Source organism: Phoca vitulina, unplaced genomic scaffold (assembly GCF_004348235.1).
Source record: "Phoca vitulina isolate PV1807 unplaced genomic scaffold, GSC_HSeal_1.0 scaffold5, whole genome shotgun sequence".
Classification (NCBI taxonomy): domain Eukaryota; kingdom Metazoa; phylum Chordata; class Mammalia; order Carnivora; family Phocidae; genus Phoca; species Phoca vitulina.
Genome location: NW_022589708.1, coordinates 78,892,048 through 78,917,331, shown reverse-complemented (window position 1 = coordinate 78,917,331; position 25,284 = coordinate 78,892,048). Strand labels below are relative to the sequence as shown.

The window sequence follows — 25,284 nt, the reverse complement described above, 5'->3', positions numbered from 1 at the left end:
AGAAGATAATTGGGTGTTGGGTTAAACAGGTATATTTACTGTAGAATTTCGGAGCCTTTAATTTCCTGTAGACACGTGAGTGCCCAAGAGTGGGGCGGTGGGAGGAGTTTCCCAAACACATCTGGCCATAGGGCCCCAGGGTACTCACTGTGGAATCCACTTTGGGAAACACTAGCCCAAATTGGCGGATTTTTACTGAATGGCTGACAAAGGACCCAGAAGAAAGTTTTTGCTTATTCACTCATCATGGTCACTCTGAAATATGTCAATCATCAGAATCAAACACTGTCTTTCTTGGGGCACCTGGGTGGCTCAGTCGTTAAGCTGAGCCTTTGGCTCAGGTCATGATCCCGGGGTGCTGGGATCGAGCCCCGCATCGGGCTCCCTGCTCGGCAGGAAGCCTGCTTCTCCCTCTCCCACTCCCCCTGCTTTGTGTTCCTGCTCTCCCTATCTCTCTATCAAATAAATAAAATAGTAAAAAAAAAACAAAAAAAACCACTGTCTTTCTCAGACAGACCAGAAGAAAAAGGACATCTTTATGCAATCAAAAATTTTTATTCCGAAGAGGCCATTAACAAAATGAAGGTAGGTGCCTCATCAATGCAGGGCCACAGGGTACTCAGAAGCGGATTGGAAAATAATTACAAAACTACTTTGCTACAGATTAAAATAAACATGAAACCACAATCATTGGCTACAAAACGTAGCCGCACAGAATCACACTGAAAATAGAAGGTAAAAATCTTCAGACGATTTGCTCTCTTGTTTGCCCAGGTGGCAGGGAGTCGACAGCCCTGGGAACCCAGGGCAGCTGTGACACCCAAGGCCAGGGCATGATCAGAAGACCCCACAGCCCCACGGCTGTGGCCTGCCAGAGGGAGGAGGTCTCGTTCCGAATCTTTGGGAAGGCAACCTGGCTTCCCACTCTTTCAGAGAGGCTGGATTAAGTGCTTGTAATTCCGCCAACAAGGACTCCCACTGAAGAAGGACAGTAGCTACTGGGACTGCATCTGCCTTTTCAACTTGGCAAGTCTCAGAAGACACTCATCCCTCCACTGCCTTCTGGCAGCTAAGTGCTCTGGATCATCAGGAACTTTCACACACATGGCCTGGGAATAGGAAACGAAATGAAATGAAAAGGAAAGGAAATGAAAGAAAAAAACCAGAGCACGAAGAGGAACTCATTTACCAGGAGAGTAATTGTTCCTATTTATGCAAACTGTGAATTTGCTTTCGAAGACAAAAGCTTAGGAAACCCTCAAGTAACTAACTTTCCAAATCCACAGAGGCCTACAGCTCCTCTAAGACAATCAAGATGAGCTACCCGTTCATTGGTCACCTATGACCATGACAGGACTGTGGACAGGCAAAGTTAGGAATGAGGAACCACCAAAATCAAAGGCAAAGACTCTGGCTACAAATAAAACCTCACCCGTGGCTCGGCCAGCACAATTCTCTACAAGGAGTCTACGTACCTGATTAACTTTTTCAACTGTGGCCCCGGAAAAGTCTGGAATGGGTCCAAAAGTCTTTAGGACACGTTGCATGCCTTCACTGTATTTGTCACAGTAGCTTAACATACCTGAAATCATATGAAAACAAGAATCCACAATATCAGCAACAACACTATGTGACTCCAAACTAAGAAATCTGTTCAGAGGGTCTCACCCTAGGTCAGATTACTACATTCCTTTCCTCCTGCAGATGAAGAAAAGGTGCAGGGGGGACGGCCACCTCGGTCAGCCGGCACTGGGGAATGAGCATCCTCACGAACGTCACTACTCAAGCTTTCCATCAGATCCTAAAATCCTAAAAAAACGATGGGACCCTGGGGCCTCTGTCAGTGCATCTCATGGACTCTCAGGTGGGCCTGTGTTCCTGCACTGATTGGACAAATATCACATGAAGTCCTGTTTTCATCAAAAATGTCTCCTTCAACAATGTGTCTACAAGGTTACTTGTGTCAATGGCTTGAATGCATTTTCTAAGAACCAAAGATGTCAAAGCTCCATCAAATCTGTCTCCCATTTCACTCTTACTCCATGAGTTCTAGTTACCACTTTATTAGGTGTCTACCAGGCAGCAGGTTCCTTAACACAGGCCATATTTCTCGCAGAGGCAGGCCCCACGTGTGGACCTCAGCTTTGGCCAGCGGACGGGAGCCCCGTCACCCGCGCCCCGGGTCATCTGTCCCTGGCTGCGTGCACCGCTCTGCAGTGCTTCTGCGGCTTCAGGGCCTCCGGGAAGCCAGTGTCTCGGGTCCTGAGATAGGGCCCTCGCGGTCTGACAGAGAAACACCTGAAAAGGAGGCTTAGCCTGGAAGGGGAAGGGAGGGAGAAGCCGTTGTGGTCTGCATGAGGCCGAAGCTCCTATTTTCTGTTAGAATCACAGACGTGCCCAGAGGAAACACCAGTCAGGCTGCACCGCCTCCCGAGTGGCCAGGCCTGCCCTGACCCGCTCTGCCCTGCAGACAGCGGAGCTCCTCTCGCGCTCCTCCCCCGCCCCTGCCTCAGGAGGCAGCCGAGGCCGGGCCGGTGCAGGCGTGCACTTGGACATGAGTCAGCTCAGAAGCCGGGCCCAGGTACATGGAGGAGGCGTCTCCAAGTCCTGGGCCCCGCTGGGGACGGGCTGAGCTGCAAGCAGTTCTGCCTTTGGCCCATTTCCAACACTTTTCAAAGCCAGAAAGACTCAGCGGTTAGTCAGTTAGGCTAAAAAGATAACAAGGGAACAAATGAAATTGTAGAAATTGCAGAGATCCCAGAGCTTGGCTCTCACCTACCCCACGAAACTGTGTACGATTAACTTAAAATAAAAATGACCACCACTGGATATTCTTTTTAAAAAAGCAAAAAACCAAAAAACAGCTTCTTTGGGGTTTAGTTTTGGTGGACCTACACTGATGTGAAAGCCTAAAATCACTCGGTGTCAATTTTATTTGGCTCAAATAGTTTTCTTTCTCTTTCAGTGTGCTAAAATCAAATCCAATTCCCTCTTAGAAGAGAAACTGTTTTGAAGGGTAAACATTTCAAACATACCAACCCTTCTGATGTTAGCACCTACAATGAAGTGGTGGATACTCTCTTTTTAAAATAAAGAGTTTTGGGGCGCCTGGGTGGCTCAGTCATTAAGCGTCTGCCTTCGGCTCAGGTCATGATCCCAGGGTCCTGGAATCAAGCCCCGCACTGGGCTTCCTGCCCGGCAGGAAGCCTGCTTCTCCCTTTCCCACTCCCCCTACTTGTGGTCCCTCTCTCGCTGTGTCTCTCTCTCTGTCAAATAAACAAATAAAATCTTTAAAAAAAAATTTTTTTAAAAATAAAAAATAAAATAAGGAGTTTCAAAAATTAAATAAATAAATAAATAAGGAGCTCGGTTTCATTTAACGTAAGCGTAACTTCACAATTCAGAATTTGGGAAGGCTCCCTAACTGTTCCAGCCCTGGCCAGTTATCCTGAATGGCTTCGCATTTCTGGAACCCAGAAAACAAGCTTTACATTTATTTCCTTTTGGAAATTAAATATTTACATCGGTCTATCCATTTGTTTATTCGAACTAAAGGTAATAAAATCTAGACACAAATACAGTTTATTCCTTTTGGGGGAGCAGAGACGCAAGAATCGCGTAAGCTGTAAAGCTATTACATGAGAAGAAAACAGGGAAGACTCAGGGTAGCTGCGGAGTCCTCTCTTGCACTGGAAACGGAAGCTCCTTGGCTCCACAGATACCCTGGCAGGAACCAACTCCACCTGCTGCTACGTGCGCGGCAAGAAACCACAGGATTCAATTCCTGTACCACATGTCACTTCTGGATTACTTTACATCTTCTGAATGAGTGGTCACCTTTCACTGTCCCTGTGAAGTCCATTTTTATCTCCCAAGGGCTTTTGAGAACTTTTTTCCCTACTGCCTTTTATAAAATTTGTAGTTTTAAAGAGCATTTATTCCTTCAGAATGGAATACAATATGGTAAAAAGCCTAAAATACATTTCATAACTTCTCCCATCTTGCTCAGGAAATGAATTATAGTTTCACTCTTACTAATATAAAAACACTTTCTATCACATACACTCAGGCTCTTGGGATAAACAGCCTCGTTGTTTGTGGTGCAGCCAAGGATCCAAGAGAGCAGGTGTGTGCAGACCCTCCCACTTCATCTGTAGAGAAGCCGGACACCCTTAGGAGGGCTCTCCTACTTGCCCAAAATACAAGTTCATGGTGACTTATAGTCAAGATCTAAACTGTGCCTTACTATTTACAATGTTCCGGGACATTTATCACTGTCACTGTTACTTGTAACATTTCTTCTTCCATTAGAGAAGTATTAAAAGGAGGATTTTACTTGATCTCCAACAATAATTTTGGCTTCTGTACACTATGAACGGAGAATTGAGTGGCAATCATTCCACAATACCAATTTCACCAGAAGTGTCAAGAAGAAAAAAACCACTTCACCTTTTATCTGGCTGCTAATGTGTCCTTCCTTTATATTACTATGAAATTTGGCCTTCCCCTAGATTTTTTCTTCTACACTTCCTTGTCCCTTGTTCCCCCGTACAACAATATACTTCCCCAAACTCTCTAGAGCTTAGCTTTTTAGAAGACTTTGAACCTGATTTCTTAAGAGATGCTTATATGGAATAAGAAAAAATGGAGGAGGAACTGATTCTCATGAGATCAGACTTAGCTTATCTTGCTGCTTTCTAACTTGGAATTCTTTAGTTGTGAGCCCCCAGAGGCAAGACAGTGTGCTTTCTTGACCCTTCAGCACAACCATGGTGGGCAGATAGGCAGAGAGCCTTCCTCGGTTTGCGTTTACAGAGCAGGCATGCAGCCCCGCTGGACCGTGGAAGCGGCCACCGTGACAGGCTCTGCAAGTTCAGTTTCTTGGAGAGCCCTAACTGCTACCCACACCAGAGGAGTCTGGTTTTCTCGTAGCGTATAAACCCACACCTACGTGAATTCACCTGCTTTCAAGAGACAGAGTTTCACAGAACTTATTAAGGAAGATCAAACAGGCCCCAAAGCACAGAGCAACATAATCTAATTCCCACCTGAGCGAGTGAGACCTCACCTGAGGTCAGGGAGGTGAGGTGGGTGGAGACAGAAACCTCCCCGGGACCCTTTAACTCCTGAAAGTCCCAGTGCTAGCAGCTCACCTGTTTCACTGAAAATAACAGCCAAACCCACCACGCAGGCATGTCGATTAGTTAGAAAAAAAAGAGAGAGAGAGAGAGAAAGCATCTACACACAGGAGGAAATTTTAAGAGGCAGGATGGTAAACATTCGCTTTGACTGGAGGGGATTTCCAGAGGCTGCCGATTCGAGACAGTCATTCGCCAGGTAGAAGTAAACCCAGGAGGCGCCCAGAATGCTGCCAGGTATAACACGGAGCAGTTCTGTTTGCTGAACTAATGGTCTAAGAGCTTAGCAAAGACACAAACCAAACGGTTAAAGTCTGGAGATTTCACCATTCTATTGCAAAAATGTCCTACTGTGTATTCATTCTGTATTTCTTTTTGGGAGAGTTAAAAGAAAAAACTGTAAGAGTAGTGAATAAAAAACAAGACCGAACTCTGTATGAATATAACACCGATTAAGGGACTTCATCTGTGTCAGCCATCCAGCCAAGCATTTCCATCTGGCTTCATTCTCACACCACCCTTGTGAGGTGGGCATTGTGGCCATCCCCATTTTACAGGTGGGGGAACCCACTTGCACAAAGCTAGTTAGCTTGGAAGGCAGGGAAGCACCCAGGCTGACTGGCCCTACTGACCAGATCCCCCATTCTAGAGCCTGTCCTTCATGGGGGTTGCCTTTAAAAAGCAGCCAAAAGGCAAAGTCGGCATGCTGGCCTCCAGCTTTTCAGGTGCCATTTTATTAGATTAAAAACAGATGCTAAAATAGTTTTACCACTTCTAGATAAACTGTAGCTTTAAGACTAATAACCAGCCTTAACCTAAGATGCTGGCTTTATGAAAACAACATCAGAAAAAAAAGAACTCTCCCTCTCCCCCCCAATCTTGATACATTCTGGATGACACTGTGAGGAATAATGAACATTTCCATTGGTTCCAAGCCAGATCTTATAACAGTCTAACTCTGGTCTTTGGAATGCTCTGAAGTTGAAAACTACATCCGTCCACCATTATCATATTAAGCCAATTAGGGTTTTCTTACCATATCTGCTTTGTCTGAAAAATTGTTATAGGCCTCCTTCCTGTCTGCCACACTATTTGGTTCTTGAGTTTCTGGTTTCATTGGCTTCTGTTTCTATTTGTTTGAGAGTCAAAGCTGCTCTCAGTTGTCTCCCTACTGATGTCTCGTGATACCTGAACTATCTTATTTTTCTGAAGAAAAAAAATTTAAAAAAGAGAAAAACATGGTGGTTACCAAACAGTGTCTATATACATTCAAATGTTTAAATATGTTTGCCACTTTTAAGGTTCTGGCTGAAAAAGCATTTGAAATTCTCCAAGACTTTATGATACTTCAAAACTCTTGTTTCACTTTTAGGAGGGCCTCTTTCTTTACATTATCTTCCCATGTTTGACTGTTATCCCACCACAAAAGTAATATGCTCGTGCTAGGAGAGAGTCCCCTGTTCCTCCAGTACCTCTCGGTCATGCTCAGTTGTAAGGAAGAGTCAAGTCAGTTACTGAACCACATTTGCATGACACACAAGACCAGTCCACTCAAGCCACCACATATATGTGTCCCTACAAGACTATGACTGGTAAAACTGCCTTGACTTATTCATTGGAAACTATATTTCACTAACTACGGTGGCAAAAATTGAACTATTACCAAAACATGGTGGAATTATAAAATCTAAGTCAAACAGACTCCCACAGGTCACTTATCCCAACTTCCCACTTCATTACAGGTGGGCAACCGGCCCCCCACTGCCCCATTCACCCACTCATAGCATGGCCCTCTCCCTCAACGTCAGCTTCAGTTACTAGAAACTTCCTGCCATGTGCTGAGCCCAAGCCTGTCTGCCTGCCATGTCCACTCTTTCAATCTGGTTCCACCCCCACATAAGACACGTACAGACAGATGCACGCGCACGTGCTCACACGCGCTCTTCTCTGGTCACCTTCTCCTGGATAAGCTCCAGTTTCTTAACATTTTGGTTAAATGTGGACCATGGAGCTGAATACAATATTCCTTTTCTCTTTCCACGTATGTTTTACACATTAATAACATAATTATTAAAATAATATGGCAATAATTGTAGAAAACTATGACAACACAGAAAAGCAAAAAGGTAATAAAAGTTACTTATAATTTAAACACTAAGAGATAGCAAGTAGTAATGACATTTAGGTGACAGCTTCCTAGATTTTCATTCATACCTTTTAAAATTTATTTTGTTTCAGTTTAGTGTAGGTTTTAGGGCTTGTTTTTCAAATGCTGTCTTGTTTTTGAATCGCTTAAAATGCGGCTGACACTTCCATTCTCGCAGGTTTTCTCAGCCTTCTCAACTTGTCTTTCTGTTATAGTCATTAGATCGTGGGCCTCGACCTACCTCCCCAGGCCCTGTGAAGTCGGCTTCTGCGATATTTAAATGACCCGCCTGCCCTGCACCGCTGCCCATGCCCTAACCTAGGCCAGTCACACGGAGAAACTGCTCCTATTTAGGCAGAAGATACGTACAGCAGAGGTGGTCACTTCCCTTATCTGTCTTACCTTTGTAAACAATGGCATCATCTTTCTCAGGAAAACACAACTTTGTCTTCCATCAGGCTGGATGCCACGTGGCAAAGTCTCCATGACAACACCCTCATCTGTCTTTTCATTCCTGCCTGAGTGCTGTCTGCCGCACAGAGCCCTGAGGTTCCTGGATTCCGTGTGCACGGACATCTCAGGACACGGCCCTATCTGTGAGTTCCCAGGGCTGGCACTATCTCCTTCATATGATACTATTCCTATTCAGTTGTTTAAAAAAAAAAAAAGGCCAAACTGTACTGTTGACAAAACCCGTAAGACCACGAAATAGCACAGAATTGCCATCTTCGCCCCTATGGAAGCAAAGCATACCTTCTGCATTGAGATGCATAGTTTCTAGGGGTCCGATGAACGCATACCGCATGCCCAGGCCATCTGACATGACAAGGTCAAGGTCACTCGGAGAAACTATTCCTTCCTGAATGGAGAAAATGGGGCAGTGCACAGATGAGTCCTCTGGAAAGACAATTTTCTTGCCTTCACTTTGAACCTAACTTCTTTAGAGTACGATCCCAAAATACTCTCCAAAGCGCTCTAATAGGATTTTCATCAGACTTTGCATGACAAAACTGTAACATATAGACAGATCCTGAAAAGAGGGTATTTTGTGAAATGGTCAAACACCAACTCACTTTTTCCACGGCTGTAATCAAGCTGCCGCCTTGCTGTGCCCACCTCCACCGTCTCCCTTCCTGTACAGCTGTGTGTCACTCACAGCTTTGGAGAAGGGGGAGAGGATGAAGGGAAGGGGGAGAAGGAAGAGCAGGGTACTGGGGGAAAAGGGCGAGAAGGACGTTCTACATATGTGCCCAAGATCTGGACGCTAAGACTAGAGTCATCAAAAGAACTAAAGAGTCGTTCTCCAGGCTTCGCCCGCCTGCAAGCCCGGCCTTGTCCAGCTCTTAATGAGTTTGTAAAAATGACATTCTTTGATGAAATGCAGCTTAGAACTGTGTGTTGTTGGCAAGGTGGGGCCCTGGAATGTTCTGTAAATGTGAATGGCAAGGCAAGAGGCAAGTTGTTGTGTGTTCAGGTTAGATGTCAAATTGGCCCTCTGGGTTACTCGGCCTGTTCTTCAGACGGCCTCGACCTCACACTGCTTGGGAATGAGCAGGGACGCATTAGCACAAATCTGCGTGATCCGGTGCTCCACTGCCAGTCCCTCTCGATCTGAGGCCATTTTCACCTTGGGCATTTCAGCTGTCAGGAAGGCAGACGTGGGGAAGCCGTGAGATTTTCCCCTAAGTCTGCACTGATCACACTGCTAGAATTACTGTTAAGTCTCCAGTTCATATTTCCTGAGCGATTTCTTTCACAAACAGAGCACGGTGAGGAGAGAGATGCTTCTGCCTGGCAGCTAGGCCAAGTCTGCCTTCTGAAAGAGGCCACCAAGCGAGGCTACTCTGGCGGACACGTCTTCGGTGGGCAGCCGCGGTGGCCTCCAGTTACTGGAGCCCCGGGGCAGAGGATGAAATGCTCTGCCGGGGAAATCTCAGGTCTGCCCCTACCCTCGGGGGCACATCCACCCAGCTCCCATGAACAGACTCAGACAGATGACCCCCCTTTCCCCACTCTGCCTCATTTGCTCTGGGTTACAGAGCAAATCCTCTCCCTTTCCTCGAAAGGGCTGTCGTCCTATTTGAGAGGGTGTCCATGTGGCTGAGGAAAGCTTTCATCAGAGGGCTTTCCCAGGCCCCACAGCCTATGGGGAGAGCCGGTTTGCCCTCCAGGCGGCCAGGGGAGGTCAGCGCTAAGCCCTCCCTGCTCAGGAACCGGAGGCTAGAGCTCCCCCTGCTATCCCTCCTCCTCTGGGGCCTCTGTGGCATCTCTGCTTTCCAGACTTCCAAGTCACCCGCGAGGTTGAGAGAGCAAGGGAATTTGTACCCTCTACCTCGATCACCTGCATCAGCTGCTGAGGGAGAAAACACCAGTGTCTCAGGTCGAGGGGGTGTGTGGACCACCATGGTGATGCTGGGGTGGGGGACCAGAAAGGGGATGGGGCCAAAGAGCCGAGAAGACAGAGCCACCCACGAAGGGCATGGCATGTACCATTGAGGCATGACTGAGAAACTCTGAGAGAACTACCTTCCATCCGTCTGTGTGTGTGTGAGAGATAAACAAAGATGTGCACAAACTACACCTAAGTGGTTTAGAGAATAATTACAAAGTGTGCCCCACCCCCGCCCAACACCACTGAGCCCATCTTCCCAACCGTATCCTCCTCCCTCCTTCCCAGAGGCAAACATCCAGACTTTTGTTAAGAACCATGTTTCTACTTTTAAGACTTGCCATCTATGTTTATATTCCTAAACCATAGTTCGCTTTTTGCCTATTTTCGTCTTCTTCAAAATGGACTCACCCCGTGCATTCTTTTGTGACTTGCTTCTTTCACTCAACTTTATGCTTTTAAGATTCACCTGTGTTGTGTGTAGCTGTGGTCTGTCCGCCCTTGTTGATGTGTAGTCAGTTTACTTATCCATCCTACCGTTCATGAATATTTGGGAACGTTCTTGTTCCAGGCTGCGGGGCACACGTCCAGGAGGAGAACTGCTGTCCTAGGGCACACCCAGCTTCAATGGTCCTGGATAATGCTCAGTGCCTTCCAGAGTGGTTGCACCGACGCACACTGCCCCCAGCAGCGTACATGCGCGCCCATCACTCCCCAACCTCTCCAACACTCGCCAAGTGTGGTTAGTCAGCCAGCCTGTCACAATGTCTCCCTGGGTTTCCTATTTCTACTAAATCATCCTACCGTAAGTTCATCTGGAGTGCTAAGGAGAGCAAATTAATTTATTCAATTGATTCAAATGCCAACAGGTTTCGCCTCCCCTCACTTCCGACAGCAAAACTTTTAAGCGGCGAGGGTGCAGCGAGGAGGCGGCAATGGTATCCACGGTAATGTCCAGAACTATCGAGAAACCAACTGTTTTTTGTTTTGCTTTCTAAAGATTTTTATTTATTTATTTGACAGAGAGACAGGGAACACAAGCAGGGGGAGTGGGAGAGGGAGAAGCAGGCTCCCCACGGAGCAGGGAGCCCGATGCGGGGCTCGATCCCAGGACCCCGGGATCATGACCTGAGCCGAAGGCAGACGCCCAACGACTGAGCCACCCAGGCGCCCCAAGAAACCGATTGTTGAAGGCGTTCCTGCCTTCCTCTCCCTCCTCACCAAGCTCTTAGGGCCGGAAGGGTGGCTTCTGGTCCTCTCCCCAGGCTGCCTAAAGGCATTTACTGTGGCATTCCTGAACCCTGTGAGCTCTGGAATGCCGGGGAAAGGCAGCCTGGCAGGGGCTCTGCAGACCAGCCCTCGCCCTGGCCCTCCCTCAGGTTCCAGGTCAACACCCCAAACAGCCTGAAATTTCCATACGGTGCTCAAACTGTAAAAGATGCAAATATGGAAGGCATCCTACACGTGTGATGCTATTTGCCTCGGCTCTCTTCTTCCATAATTGTGTTTAGTATGTTTAGAGCTGACTTCGCAGGACTTCAAAATACCCCAAAAAGTGAGCCACCCAAGAGCAGTAATTTTTGATCTGTAAGTATGTGAGCTGGGAGTGACCCCAACTAAATAAAGCCTTAGAAGGATTCTCCACCTACTTGGGGGAGGAGCCACACTTTCCTCCAATTCCCAAATTTCTCCAAAATGACCATCTATGTTTTATCAGTTACTATTCATTAGCTGAACAAGTGAGAAGAGAGAAAAGTTTTAATCTTTTCTTCCTAACTCCTTCTTTCTGCCCCATTTGGATTTTCTGAAGTAGATTCTCTAAGCTTGAGTTTTTACCCAGAAGTACATGCAGAGAAAAGAAATGGTCTTAAGTAGTAATGAAGCTGAGATGCTTGCCAATCCGGGTTTTGAGCTTACCCCTACTGAAGCAAAGGTTCGCGTTTAGGATACTCTGCAGTTCAGCTGCTTCATTCTGCTGTTAAGCTCCACTCCACCCAGATCCTCAGTGACATCTGTGGCCCTGATGCTAATATTATCAATAATAATCACAATTGATAATCACAGTGGCCTAAAAGGCAGAAACAGGCACTTGAATTGAACACACTGATCTGATCATCGATTCCTTGGAAACAGATGCTACACTGCATGCTTGTTTGAAGACTGAAACCCTACCCACTCCAGTGTGTCTGTGGCTCAATTAATATTTGTCAGTAAAGCTATCAGTACTTCCTCCATTTTGTGGTAAAAATCTCAAGTCACATGTATAAAGAAAAGCCCCAAGTGGTTAAAAAGATTCCAAAAACTCATACAGAGCAATGAACACTAGATCACCGTTAGTTTAAAACCTGGTTTGCATCATGTCCTGAAAAATCACTCAGCAAGGAGAGGCCGGCCAGAGTGGTAAGGAATCCCCTTTATTGAAACCTTCTTTGCCCTCCTTCCCTTCGCTAAACCCGAAGACTTTCCACAAGCAACCAGGACACACTCAGGCCGGCACACACACTCTGTACCTGGCCCGCTGGGAAGGAATGCCCATTCTGAGGTGGGGGGGCAGGATTGCCCTCTGTGAATAAGGACAAAATGCAAGGCCGTTAATAAAGTACGCAAACTCCTGTGATAGAAACTTTAAGTATAATTAAACGTTTGGGGATGCATCAGGCAGGGTCCTACCAGAGAGAGACAACTAGTAGGTTATATACACATAAAGAGATTTACTTCAAGAGATGGGCCTATGTGATGGAGAGCATTGACAAGTCTGAAATCTGGAGCAGGAACTGATGGTGGGAACCTCCATTCTGCTCTTAAGGCCTTTCAACTGACTGGATGAAGCCTGCCTAGGGGATTGAGAATAATCTCCTGTACTTAAAGTCAACTGATTATAGATGTTAAACTAATCACATTTATCAAATATCTTTACAGCAACATCTAGGCTTTGTTTCACTGAATATCTGGGCACTCTGGCCCAGCCAACATGACCCTCACAGTGGATCAGAGCATGGTCCTCCCCTTCAGGTATCTTGGATCTAGCCCTTTATTTGTGGGAGAGAAGGAGAGAAGACACATCGAATGGCCAACAATAGGCAAAAGATGGATCTGGTGTTTGGGACACGGAAGAAGGGGGGGGCCTGTCAAATTTAGGGATGTAGTATTGATGAATGAATCTCCTGGGACTATTTCCCCTACTGATTACCAGCTACACAGAATTATTCTTCCTTCTCTCTGATCATCCCATTCTCATTTTCAATTTTCTGATTCATGTATTTTTTTTGCATGCCCTCATTTTCATTTACTTTCTTCATGCCATTTTTCTTCACGCCATCCTCCTTGTCCACTTATTTTTTACTAATCCCCAGCTTTTGATCTTCTTCTATTTTGTTTTGCTCTATTTTTCACCACATTTGATCCTGAATTTTCAGGTTTTTCTTGTGCAAATACTGCTCCAACTTGGCTGACACATCACCACCAGGAATGCGGGCTTGCTACCCAGTAATCTGCACTTGGTCACGCACAAGTCCTTCTGCCCCTCCCCAGCAAGAGCTGTTTGGGCGTAAATACACTGTCTCAACTGAGAAACGGGAGCCAGAAACAGTTTCATCTTCGAAAATGTCAAATAATGAAATGCAACAAACAAGGGCATGAAGGGGCCACTGGTCTTGCTTTGGTATTGCTCCGGTGAGACCAAGAAGCAGGGCTTACAGAAAGAGAGCCCACCTCAATCTCTAATTAGAGCGAGGATGGAACAAAGTTAAACTTCAGTGAGTGTCATCCCCCACCCCCACCACCGCAAAGATGTTTCAGGGATAAGCTACACGAGATTAATCACTGAGGTAGAAATAACTCAAGTATGAGCAAGGGGTTCAGGACTCTTTTTTAGAAACATCCAACTCTGGAGTCCTGGTGAATGGTAGAGAAAGTAATATAATTACAGTCTTTGAAGTATAAATTAAGAACTATCATGATGGTTCACAGCGTTTCTCATGAGAAACAAACTAGAACCATGAGTTAGTTCCCTCCATTTTATATATTATATAGTTGTGTTTTCTATACTCTTTGACAAGCATTACTCTCCTCCATGCAACATGAAACTAGCTCCAGAGCAAGAGGGAAAAAGACCTGCTCCAACCACCCCCACCCAAGCTACCTTCCAGGGAGAAGGTGAAGCAAATGCAAGATTTTAATAAGAAAGAAAGAAAAGACTGCTAAGTGCGGCCCCGCTATTACTCAAAGGCTGTGGTCAGGTTTGTGAGCTGCTTGGCTTCTTGCCAAAACCTACAAGTTTTCTTGGAAGCGAGGCATAAACATTCCTGCAGAATGACTCAAGCAAATTTTGCTAACTTGTGGAAGAGCTGACTGAACACCACATTTGGCTGATGCAACAGAACACTGATTCATAAAACACCCATTGTCAGAGCCTGCTGAGGGGGCGCCCAGGGGAAAGGAGAGAAGGACACAAGGTGGACTGTACCGGGGAGGTGGTGGGAGGTGAGCCCACGAGCACCACCGACGGCAAGAGACGTGGGTCAAAACCTCTGAAGGCGTCTTCACTACATCTGGCAGGTGGCAAAGACATTGCTCCTCTCTGACAGGGAGATCCCAGCAGTTATTCTATGAAATGTCCCCAGAAGAAGAGACTCTGCCGGCAAGGACACTCACAGAGGCATTATAGTGGCAGAAAACTTGGAACTACCTTAAAACATTTACAATAGGGGAGAGATCAGATTTTTTTAAAAAGATCAACTAAAAGAAATATTGTTAAGCCATTAAAAATGGAAACTTGAGGAAAGTATTCCTTTTTTGTAAAAGATTTATTTATTTGAGAGAGAGTGGGCACATGCACGCACGAGTGGGGGGAGAGGGAGAGAGAGTCCCAAGCAGACTCCATGCTGAACGTGGAACTCGATTCCAGGATCCCGAGATCATGACCTGAACTGAAATCAAGTGTCAGACGCTCATCTGACTAAGACACCCAAGCGCCCCTCAAGGAAAGTATTCTTAACAGAGACAAGACAGGAACATAGTAAAATAAAAGCAGTTGACTACTTTAGGGTGGGGGAAACATAGGTGGCCTTTTTTCCCTTTGAATATTCTTCAAATTAAACTGTTTAAATGGAAACAAATCAAAAACAGGAAAGGGAAACAGAGGAAAGACTTTGTCCCACTACAAGGGATGCTCCAGAGCTCTTTAGGCCCCAGGCAGTAATAATTCGCTGGTGTGTTTTTTCTTACTGTGCCGTGCGTACAACAATGCTTTCAGGGACAAAAACAATGGTATCATAGAGTCTGAAAGGAAAGGAAAAGTCTTGACCTGAAACCAAACACAGCAGAAGGAATCCACCCTTCCATGCAAATCTAAGTGTACTGTGGTCAGCAAGGGCACCAGGGGTCCTCTGGGGAAAAAGTTTTCACAAAGAGGTTTGCACCAAGGAGTATAAGCACTCCCTCCAAAACCAGAAGCACAGCACGGCCCCATCTCTACCTGCTCCTCCTTCGTAATTCCGGCAGGGCTTCCTGCCCGTGTCCCCAGGTCACGGGCCAGCCTGCTGGCCCGCTTCTGCCTGCCTCACTGAAGGCAAAGGAGGCCAGGCGACAAGGCCGCACAGTTTCACCTGCAGCCTCCCTTCTCTGCCCTTCCTCTTGGGGACCCCTTCCCTTCTTCTCTCCTCTGTTTCAGAGGCCCATTGCCTGCTGCCTGTTAACGTTCCAACTCACCCTGGAGGAGCTGAAATCCATCATTTATACTGATTGATGGCCTGTCAGTGATGACAGGGAGTCAGGAGTTAGCCTAAGAGCATTTTCATTTCGTTTTGTTTAAGGGCTGTTAGAATACTAGCATTGAAGTTTTTACTTTAAACACCATTAAGGAAATCCAGGCATGCCAAGCTGGTTTTTACAAAATTGAGTATGTGGTTGATGTTTTCATTATGTTTGTCTGTTAATAGGTCTGGAGGTGTCTCCAAAAGAATAAATCAGCAGGAGCTCTCCTTTCAATAGGGTTTTGTTGCTTACCAATGTCGCTACTCAGAAAGTAACCTCCCATAAAACAGTAAATCCTATCATAAAAATTGTCTACTTCTTACAGACCATCAGGACTAGAAGGAACTCTAATTAACTGACGATTCCCAGCCTAGCAAATACAGCTTTCAGAGGAGAGCGAATCCCAGCTTCCTCAGCGGCTTACCTCTTCCCTGCACTGCTCTGGAGAGAAACTTGTGCAGGGTGTGCTGCAGCCGAGTCTGGTTGCTCATCAAGTCAGACAGAAGCTCGGGAACGCGGGGCCAGACCCAGCTCTGTGCACAGGGGGCACGCGGACCTCGGCTCCAGCGTGAGGCAGGACGAGCTGTACAATCATGCCGGGCCCTGTTTCTGCCCAAAGCCATCTGCCTCCACAGCCCCACGTCCCAGCGGCCTGTCACCACATCATCACACACCTCGAGTGGTATCTGGATTGAGTCCTTCCGATACACCGCCTTCGGATGGCCTCTACTTAACTTCCTCCTCTCCCGGGGTCAGTCTGGACACTAAACACTTGCTGAGCCATGGCTCTGGGTTCTGATATCCTTCTGGGGCTTCTTAAAATGCCAAGATGCTCAGTGTTCTTTCAGGGCTGCCATACAGATGAGAAGCACGGCCTTCTCTTGGTATCTCTGAACAGAAGGCCATGGACAGGAAGCTATCTGAACTTAAAGCCAATGTGAAAGGTCTCAACTAACTTGGAAGATGGTCCTGGTGAAGGAGGGGACACATCTGCTCCAAAGGCCCTGCACTGACAAACAGGATGGCAACGAGAAAAATGACTGTTGTGACGGATTCAGGACAGCCTTTGGGAAAACTTCACAGGGTAAAAGAGCTAGAAGAATTAAAGCCAAGGGCGCCTGGGTGGCTCAGTTGGTTAAGCGACTGCCTTCGGCTCAGGTCATGATCCTGGAGTCCCTGGATCGAGTCCCGCATCGGGCTCCCTGCTCGGCAGGGAGTCTGCTTCTCCCTCTGACCCTCCCCACTCTCATGCTCTCTCTCTCTCTCATTCTCTCTCTCTCAAATAAATAAATAAAATCTTTAAAAAAAAAAAAAAAAAAGAATTAAAGCCAAGAGAACTCTTTAATGTCCTCAGGTGATGAACTTGCTGGTCAGACAGCTGACTCCAGGCTTTGGAAGGCAAGAAAGACAGAGGCCAGGTGGCACAGGACAATGGGTCCAGGGCGTATCAATAAGGTGGAAAGGTGAGCGTGCTTCAGGTGCTGGAGGAGTGGGAGACAGGTCCCCCTCATCAATACCGATGTCTGGGCTATATTTTCAGGAGGTAGAATAAATGATGCAGAAATGGCAGAAAAATGTCTTAAGAAAGAATTTTGCTGGGTGAATTTTGCCTTGGTGAGAAAGAAAAAAGAAATGCAGAGCAGAATAGGGCACGCTGGAGATGGGAGGCTGCAGGACTCCATGCACGCAGCACCTGAAGCTGAGCAGATGAACACAAAAGAAGGAAAGACAGCACAAGGCAGGCAAGGGCACAGGAGGGCACAGGGCAGGAAGTAGAGGAAACATGCCTTCCTGTGTGATGGGCCCCGAAGCGAGGCCCAGGCCAGGAAGGAAACAGGCACAGAGAATTGGGGCACCTGGTGGCTCAGTCGTTAAGCGTCTGCCTTCAGCTCAGGTCATGATCCCAGGGTCCTGGGATCGAGCCCCGCAGTGGGCTCCCTGCTCAGCGGAAAGCCTGCTTCTCCCTCTCCCTCTACCCATGCCCCCTGCTTGTGTGCTCTCTGTCTGAAATAAATACAATATTTAAAAAAAAGAAAAAAACAGGCAGAGAGAGATGGCATCACTTCTGGAAGGATGTGAGGCTCAGAGCAAAGTAAAGAAATTCCCAGATCCAGGAGTCCAGGGAGTAGGGCTGCTGCAGGCGGGTTCTTTTCAACCACAAGGAGGTTCAGTCAGACACTTCATACATTATCTAATTAAAAAAAAAAAAAAAAAACAAACTAAATTTTTAAGTTTAAATTTTAAAACACATAAAATGTAGAAAATCCTAGAGGTGAGGGTATGGTGTGGAGGGCAGGAGCTTGGGTCTGTCTTGGCGCCTTTAACCTCCCTTTACATGACCCACCCTCCTACATGACTCTTCTTGCCAAGTACACAGACAGATGTTGCCAATGTCTGGACCGTAATATTTTGCTGAATCAAGCCTCAGCTTTTTCCTACTGGACACATTCCAGGTTAGCCATAGCCTGGAACAGTCCACAGTGTTTCCAACACCTTCCCTGCTAAGAAAAGCTTCTAATGTAACCCTGCCTTCCAAGTGCCTGTGAGCGACCGCGTGGAACATGCTTCCTCTGGTCGAGCCTCTCGAGCCACAAGACTACTGCTGCCTTCCCAAAGCCAGTGAAACGAGTGACTCAGCCTGACTCGGCTCTGTTTTCTTCTTTCCAGCCTCACAGCCCTGTCTTGTACTGCTTCTCTTCCAGACAGAAGGCTGAGTGATTGGTAGGGAACATACTTCCTTCGTCACAGGGTACCTACACAGGAGGACATTTTACGGAAAAGAGCGGCCAGTGAAATGCTGGGTCTCCCCAGGCTGTCAGAAAACTACGGGCCACAGAGGCAGCTTACTGTCCGATATGGCTTCCTTCTCAGAATGCTGAATATGTGGGAAGTAAGCTTCCTGAGGATTAATGTGAACTTGGAGAACCAGACCTACACTAATACTGGCTTATAAAAGGAGAGAAGAAATCAAATGACCCCCCCATCTCCACATGATCACAGCACATGTGAGAGAAATGTTCGAGTTAGTTATAGTAGTAAACTTACAATTTCGTCATCTTTGCCCTTGAAATATGTTCACCCCTATCGGTTCCCTTTTGTGTCACGTCCCATTCTGTAAAAGAGCTTACTGTACATTCTAATTTAAGTGTGGCAATTCATGATGAAGCAGGCTGCTCATTCATCTGGCTGACAAGACAAGACCAAGTGCACGCTGCACAGGTACACAGGATTTGCAAGTGCAAGGAGCCTGCTCGTTTCTGACTGTCACCCCTGGAGGGACCCACTTCTGTTCACATAGGCCCGTGACTAATAAGAGGAAAACCTGGCCATGATTTGCATCCTTATTCTGGAAATCAAAAGGCTAGATGAGGGTGGCTGATGCAAAGTGTGTGGCCAGCATGACAAGGAAGACACCGTGTGGGAATCCATCCCCAAACCAGTTCCGTGGGACTTGGGGGAAGGCCAGCTTTGATTTGGAATAATGACTGACATCTGGGCAGTTACAACCTAGCATTCTTTTGTTCTAATGTGTTTGTGTTTTAACTGAAGTGAATTAAATCCTTTTTTAAAGTTGATCTTCAAAAAACTTCTGGGATAACTAGAGGTATTCAACGTCACAAGACTAGGACTGGAAATCATGGCTTAGAAAGTGACCAGGTAACAGTCTCTCCACTAAGCAGAAGCTGGTTAGAATTGCATGTTTATCTATCATGAGCCTGAGTCAGGTAGAGAGAGTTGGAAATAATGGGACATACAGAGACAGAAGAACATGGAAGGAGAAGAGACAAAAAGGACAGAGAATATACTCTATCTCACTGAAACTAAGACTGGATCAACTGAAAGTTAAATTAGTCTTTAATGTTCTATTAAGGAATAAAATGCTGCCCATAAAACTAAGATGTTAAAATGTTAAAAAAAAAAAAAGTTATACCTTAAAACAGATGAAATACAACACATCAAGACTTTGAGATCAGAGTCTCATGGGGGAGAGAGCCAGGGCTCCTCCAGCTTCAAGGAGCACAGGAATGTCCTGCAGAGCTTATTAAAATGCAGAGTCTGGTTCTGCAGGTCTGGGGGTGGGCCCTCAGGTGCTGCATTTCTAATGAGCTCCCAGGTGAGGCCCCTGCTGCCTTCCAGGAGCCTCACGTTCGTAGCCAGGATGAAATCCCCCACATTTCAGCTCAGAACTAACACACTGGTGGCAGCTCTTGCGAACAAAAAATTACACGGGATTCAGGGACTCAGAAAACATGGGCATCATTACCAGGACCACATCCGTAACACTTACTAAACCATTACTTTATGCCAGGCATGCTCTAAGCCCTTTACATGCATGACCCCATCCAATCCTCATCACCTCCCGAGGAGAACCAGATCCACTGGCGCCTCCATTTACAGGTGCAGACACTGAAGGGCAGAGGTGGCGCAGGTGTGGACCCCTACCAGACTGCAGAATGTGGATCACTCACCCTCTTTTTTTTTTTAAGATTTTATTTATTTATTTGACAGAGAGAGAGAGATAGCAAGAGCAGGAACACAAGCAGGGGGAGTGGGAGAGGGAGAAGCAGGCTTCCCGCTGAGCAGGGAGCCTGATGCAGGACTCGATCCCAGGACCCTGGGATCATGATGACCTGAGCCGAAGGCAGACGCTTAACGACTGAGCCATCCAGGCACCCCAATCACTCACCCTCTTGAGCCAGTGTCTTAATCTGTAAGGGCAAAAATAACAATGTACCTCTCATGGTTTTAAGACGGGATGATCTGCAAATAACTGTAAATCATGAAAAATTTAAAGGAAAGTGCTTTGTAAACTTCTAAATTCTACACAAACTGAAGTTACTGATGAGTAGACAATCCTCAGGGGTTCCCTGTGCTAAGACTCCTAATTCCTCTGTTATATTCTCATAATTATATTCAACAGAAACCCCTGAATGAGTTTATCATAAAAAGTTTCCTCAGTTAATTTTACTACATGATCTCTGAGATACACTTTATTAACTGAAACGATTCTTCATAAAAGGAATTAGATCCACATCCCATAAACTACACCTGCCTGACAAGAAACCGAGAACTGAATTTCTGCAGCTCAGGGCGGGAAGAAAAGAAATCTAGCCTCGCAATTATATTGCTCAGAAGGGTGAATAAAACCTGAGATAAGCAATTTCCAAAGTTCATTATCAACACATTCCAACAGGCTGAGAATCTGCTGATGGCTTCATGATTCACTCCAGCTCACCTCCACCTACCCTACCTGGAAGGGGCAAGAATTTATGGGCAGTACAAGCTCAGCTGTTGTCTGGGTAAGGGTTTATGATCACAACACAACTTCCTTTACTGTGATCATTAACTTAAGAATATTGATTTAAAATCACATTCCTGGCCAACAGGATCTTGTCCCCTAGTGACCTAATCTTGGGCTACTAGACTGTAGCCGGACTTGTCCATCTGGCACTTCGAAGCCTACAAAGGGCTGCTCCATCCCAATTCTGAAGCCAAACTGGAAGGGAACACATGGGGTGAGCATTGGTGAGACAATGCAACAGAACCCAGCAACCTTGTCCCATCAGATGCCTGGCTGCCCATCTTGCTCCCAGACAGCCCTTGTCTTTGCCGAGCTTACAAAGCTGTGTGGGGCCAGACAAAAATCACAGTTGATGGCAAGACTGTGTCATGGTCTAGGCTGCCACGAAGACAAGGTGTGTCTTATTCCCAGCACTTTCTCTTTCTGACCAGGAAATGATGTCTGCAGCTCACCTCTCTCTCTCTCGAATGGGCAGGTCTGCACAGGAGCCTCCCTTACCTTTCCCTGCTCCACCCTTCTTAGAATTTCTCACCCATGCTTACTGCAAGTATTAAAATACACCCTCCAGAGTTGGTGAATGAAACTCAAAACAGGAACACCATAAAGAAAATCAATGAAACAAAAAGTTGCTTCTTCAAAAAGTCATTAAATTGATAAGCTCTAGCAAGACTGACAAGAATAAAAAGAGAGCAGACACAAATCCCCCACATCAGGAATGAAACCAGGGATATCACTACAGACCCTAAAGACACTAAGAGGATTTGAGAGTAACGCAAACAACTTTAAGCTCATGAATTCAACAACTCAGAAGAAATGGAACAATTTCTTAAAAACCACAAGCCACCAAAACTCAACCAAGATGAAACAGACAACCTGAATGGTTAATAACCACAAAAGAAGCTGAACCTGTCATTAAAAATATCTTGGAAAAGGGCCCTCCCAGGCCCAGGTGGTTTCACTGGAGAATTCTATCAAACATTTAAAGAAGAATTAACAAAAACTTTATAATCTCTTCCAGAAAATAAAGAGGGAAAACTTCCCAATTCATATTATGCATATTATGCAACCCTGTTGGCTAATGCAGCGTTACCTTGATATCAAAATCAAATAAAGACAGTAAAAAAAAAAAAACCCACAAAACTACAAACCAATATTTCTTCTGAACTTAGAAAAAATTCTCGACAAAACATAAGCAAACGGACTCCAGCAAGGTCTAGAAAGAATTACACTCCCAGTGGTATTTATTCCAGGTATGCAAGGCTGCGTCAACATGGGGAAATCAATCCATCTAACCTACCAGATCCAACAAAATTAGCAAGTGGCCAAACAGCACCCTTCTGCTCCCCTGACCACCGAGTTAAGACACCGCCATGGCTGAGTGGAAACGCAAGCCATCGTTCTGGCCAGCCCCCTGCTGACCCACTGCAGGTCATACCCAAACTCGTGGGTAGGACCCCTGGAGATTCACGCTTGGACGTGATTTGTGCAGAGCGGTTTACACTCAGACAACACGGGACAGTATTCCTCAGTCCGCCCCGACGCACACCCGAGAAGCCCAGACAGCGGCATGCAGGCCCATATGCTGCACAAGGCGTCTCAGTGCTCTGCAACCAAGTCACCTTGTAGCTTTCATACCTGAAAGCACATCAGCCCTAGTTTGGGTCAAAGAGAAAAGGTTCTGCCAAATTTCAACTTGCTCTGTGCATCAAGAAAGGAGTGAGACTGAAGCGCCCATCGTGAGTCCTTGAGTAGGGCAACCCTGCTCATCACAGCTCCTTGTGTTCTCTACGTCAAGACTGAGCCTTAGTGCTTTGGCCCACACGTGAAACCCACCCCAGAAGGAGAGTGTCTTGGAAAGATAAACTCCGAAAGATCTTTGGATCTTTTGAACTTAAGAAGTATAAAAATCTTCAATTTTTAATGTAAAACCTCCCCAATTCAGCTCCTTTTTAAAGTTGCCCTTAAATGTTTTGAGGTAAACCTGGAACACCCTAAAATCTAAATTCAAGTTCAACTGGCTCTGAAATCGTGAGTCAAAAGGGTGTCGTTTAACCCCAGCCCTGACTGGGGCTCAGCACACGCGTGCAGATTTGCACAGAGCAAGGTGGGGCTAGCGAGAGGTTTTCTCACCTTGCCTGACTTTCATGTCTTAAGTGGAAACAGACCACAGGCGGCACAGGTTTTCCTTCAAGAAATGCATGTGATAAAGTCAAGCCTTCTTAAACCAACCCACCTAATGGGCAGAAATACCGATCCACTATTCCCAAGGGGAGGGTGATGGGAGGTGGGCGGAGGTAAGAAAAACGTGCCTTTTGTGTGTCTGCTGGGCTGCAGTGTTGAGAACTCAGAGGGAGGAACCTATGACTACTTAGGGCAGCGGGGGAGGAGTTCTCTCTGGCTCTGCTAGCCCCCGAACCTAAGGAAAGCAGGGCCCGCTGTGTGGATGTTCAGAGCCCACGCCTGCAGCTTCTCTGCCCTCAGAAGCAACGACTTTGTAAGCAGGCGCACGGCCGGTGTGCTAGTGGCCCTCCCACGTCTGGTTGGCCAACGAGCAGGCATCTCCGAGCAGCAAGGGTAACAGCACGTGGGGCGCAACACTGGTGACGCTGCCCCCTCCGCGCAGTCCCTCTGTGAGCCCCTGCCCCACAGCTGAAACACTCCACCCGGCACTTAGTCTCAGCGGAGCTCAGGGATGCCTGCCGCTCTATTCCCACCTCACACCCTGCAGAGAGGGGCCTGCGGTTTCTACACCTGCCTGAATTCTGTCTGTAGATCATCTTTATTTTTAAAAGTGAGTTATCTTCTACCCATTCACCAAAGAAAATTCTTGAGGTTCTATCCACACTTTATCTTCTCATTTCTGTAGCCTCTTCTCAATTTGTCACAAACTGGATTATCCTGCTGGACTTTAGCACTCAGTGCCTTACAGGGACTCCAGGCACATGAGTCCCACAGCAGCCAATGTAGAGACACATGCGGGATTCTTAGGTATGTCATCCCTGAGAACACTCCTGCCTGCCAGTAACATGAATATACTCAGTCCACCATCAGCCCCTGGACACAGGACAATCAAAAGGAGGGCGGACAAAATGAGGCAATGAGAACACCCAGAGCGGCCAAATTCAATAACCTTCCAGCCCTCCCTCCACGTCCAACCAGTAAAGGGGGACATTGGAATCCTCCACCGCTCTTCCAAACCTGGAGCTTCCACACTGCAGCTGGTTCCACTTTGTGGTCAACACAGAGAGAACTCTTTGTGCAGGACTCCCACCTAATTCCATTATACCAGAACCTCCAAGTTTTTCCCTTGAGTTGGCTCACATCATTCTGATTGGAGAAAGCAAGATTTACCTCAGGGCTTTTATCTCTTTGGGACACTAAGATACCTCACAAACAAAAGTAAAAACTGCCTTAAAACCCCTCACAGTGTTTTACTGTCATATTGAGCTTTTCTTGTGGTCTGTTTAAGTGCTCCCCTATTCTAGACAAGTGGAAATATTTTAAATACAGTTCCACGGGGGTGCTTTCAGTTCTGTGTGTCTTTAAAATATTCTACTACTGACTGATACTCAAAAACATCCCACAATTTGAGAAAATTAAAACTACAAACTTAACAGTGGAAATCCCAGCTTGACGACATAGGAGCATTAAGTGGATTTAAACAGTGAAGACACAGAATTGTAGCTTTATGTGATAAATGCATACAGCAGTTGGGTCAGATGATGAGTCTAACAGGGATGGGACAGAACACCAGAACCACGACGTGAGAACAACACATACATCATGCACTGGGAAGCTAAAACACAATGCCCACAGGCCGGCCTCCTAGGTCCTGTCTCAGGCTGGGATTGGCAGACTCCCACAGGAGTTTAGCCAAGGAGTGGGCCTATTCCAGGAGCAGACAATTCAGCCTGAGCTCCATTTCCCTCTGCCTCTTGTACCTGGACAGACCCTCACTCATGCTACCATGTCTCTGCAACAGGAGAGTGGGCAGACAGTGTTGTTTACCCATGCAGAAGCTGGGGAACCATCAGCAAGCAAGTGAACAGAAACCAGATGGTCTGAGCCCGAGAACCCTGGACTATTCACTGAAATCCTGGGGCCACTTGGATTGTCTATCCTGCCCGGCACTAGGTCCTTCATATAAATGTATGCAACAAGGTCATCTTTAAAGTCACGTATAAAATCTTTTAATGAAAGGACAAGGCTAAGTGTGTGTGTGTGTGTGTGTGTGTGTGTATAATGTATTTATATGTAAGATGAGCATATTGCTAACAAGTTTAAGGCTTACCCATTGCTTCCTCCTCAAGCTCTTGAAATAAACTGGGTCTCTTTAGAGGATACAAGTTTACTCAAAATATAGTTTTTCCTCCTCTTGAAAAATTATAAAACTGGGGGGAAAACCTGACACTGTGAGAAAACGCAATGTGTCACACAGAGATAATTATGTGGTAATGGTATGAAAGGGCAGGAAACAGAGAAGTCTATCATCAGGTGTGAATATCAAATAACTTACTGTAACAGAGGAATCTCTGAAACATACAATGAATTGCTA

At 46.3% G+C, this 25,284-nt stretch overlaps 1 protein-coding gene across 7 annotated transcripts in view; it reads right to left on the bottom strand.

Annotated features, from left to right (window-relative positions):
• Positions 1-535: 535 nt before the first annotated feature.
• The window catches only part of CRYL1 (crystallin lambda 1), a 134,519-nt gene continuing 109,770 nt past the window's right edge, over positions 536-25,284 (bottom strand). For all 7 annotated transcript variants that reach the window (XM_032403386.1, XM_032403387.1, XM_032403389.1 and 4 more), the window contains 3 exons: positions 8,038-8,143; positions 1,476-1,582; positions 536-1,109 (listed from right to left, as the gene is read on the bottom strand). In XM_032403386.1, the coding sequence (XP_032259277.1) occupies positions 996-1,109; positions 1,476-1,582; positions 8,038-8,143 (327 nt within the window). In that variant the 3' untranslated portion in view covers positions 536-995. The remainder of the gene's footprint in view (positions 1,110-1,475; positions 1,583-8,037; positions 8,144-25,284) is intronic.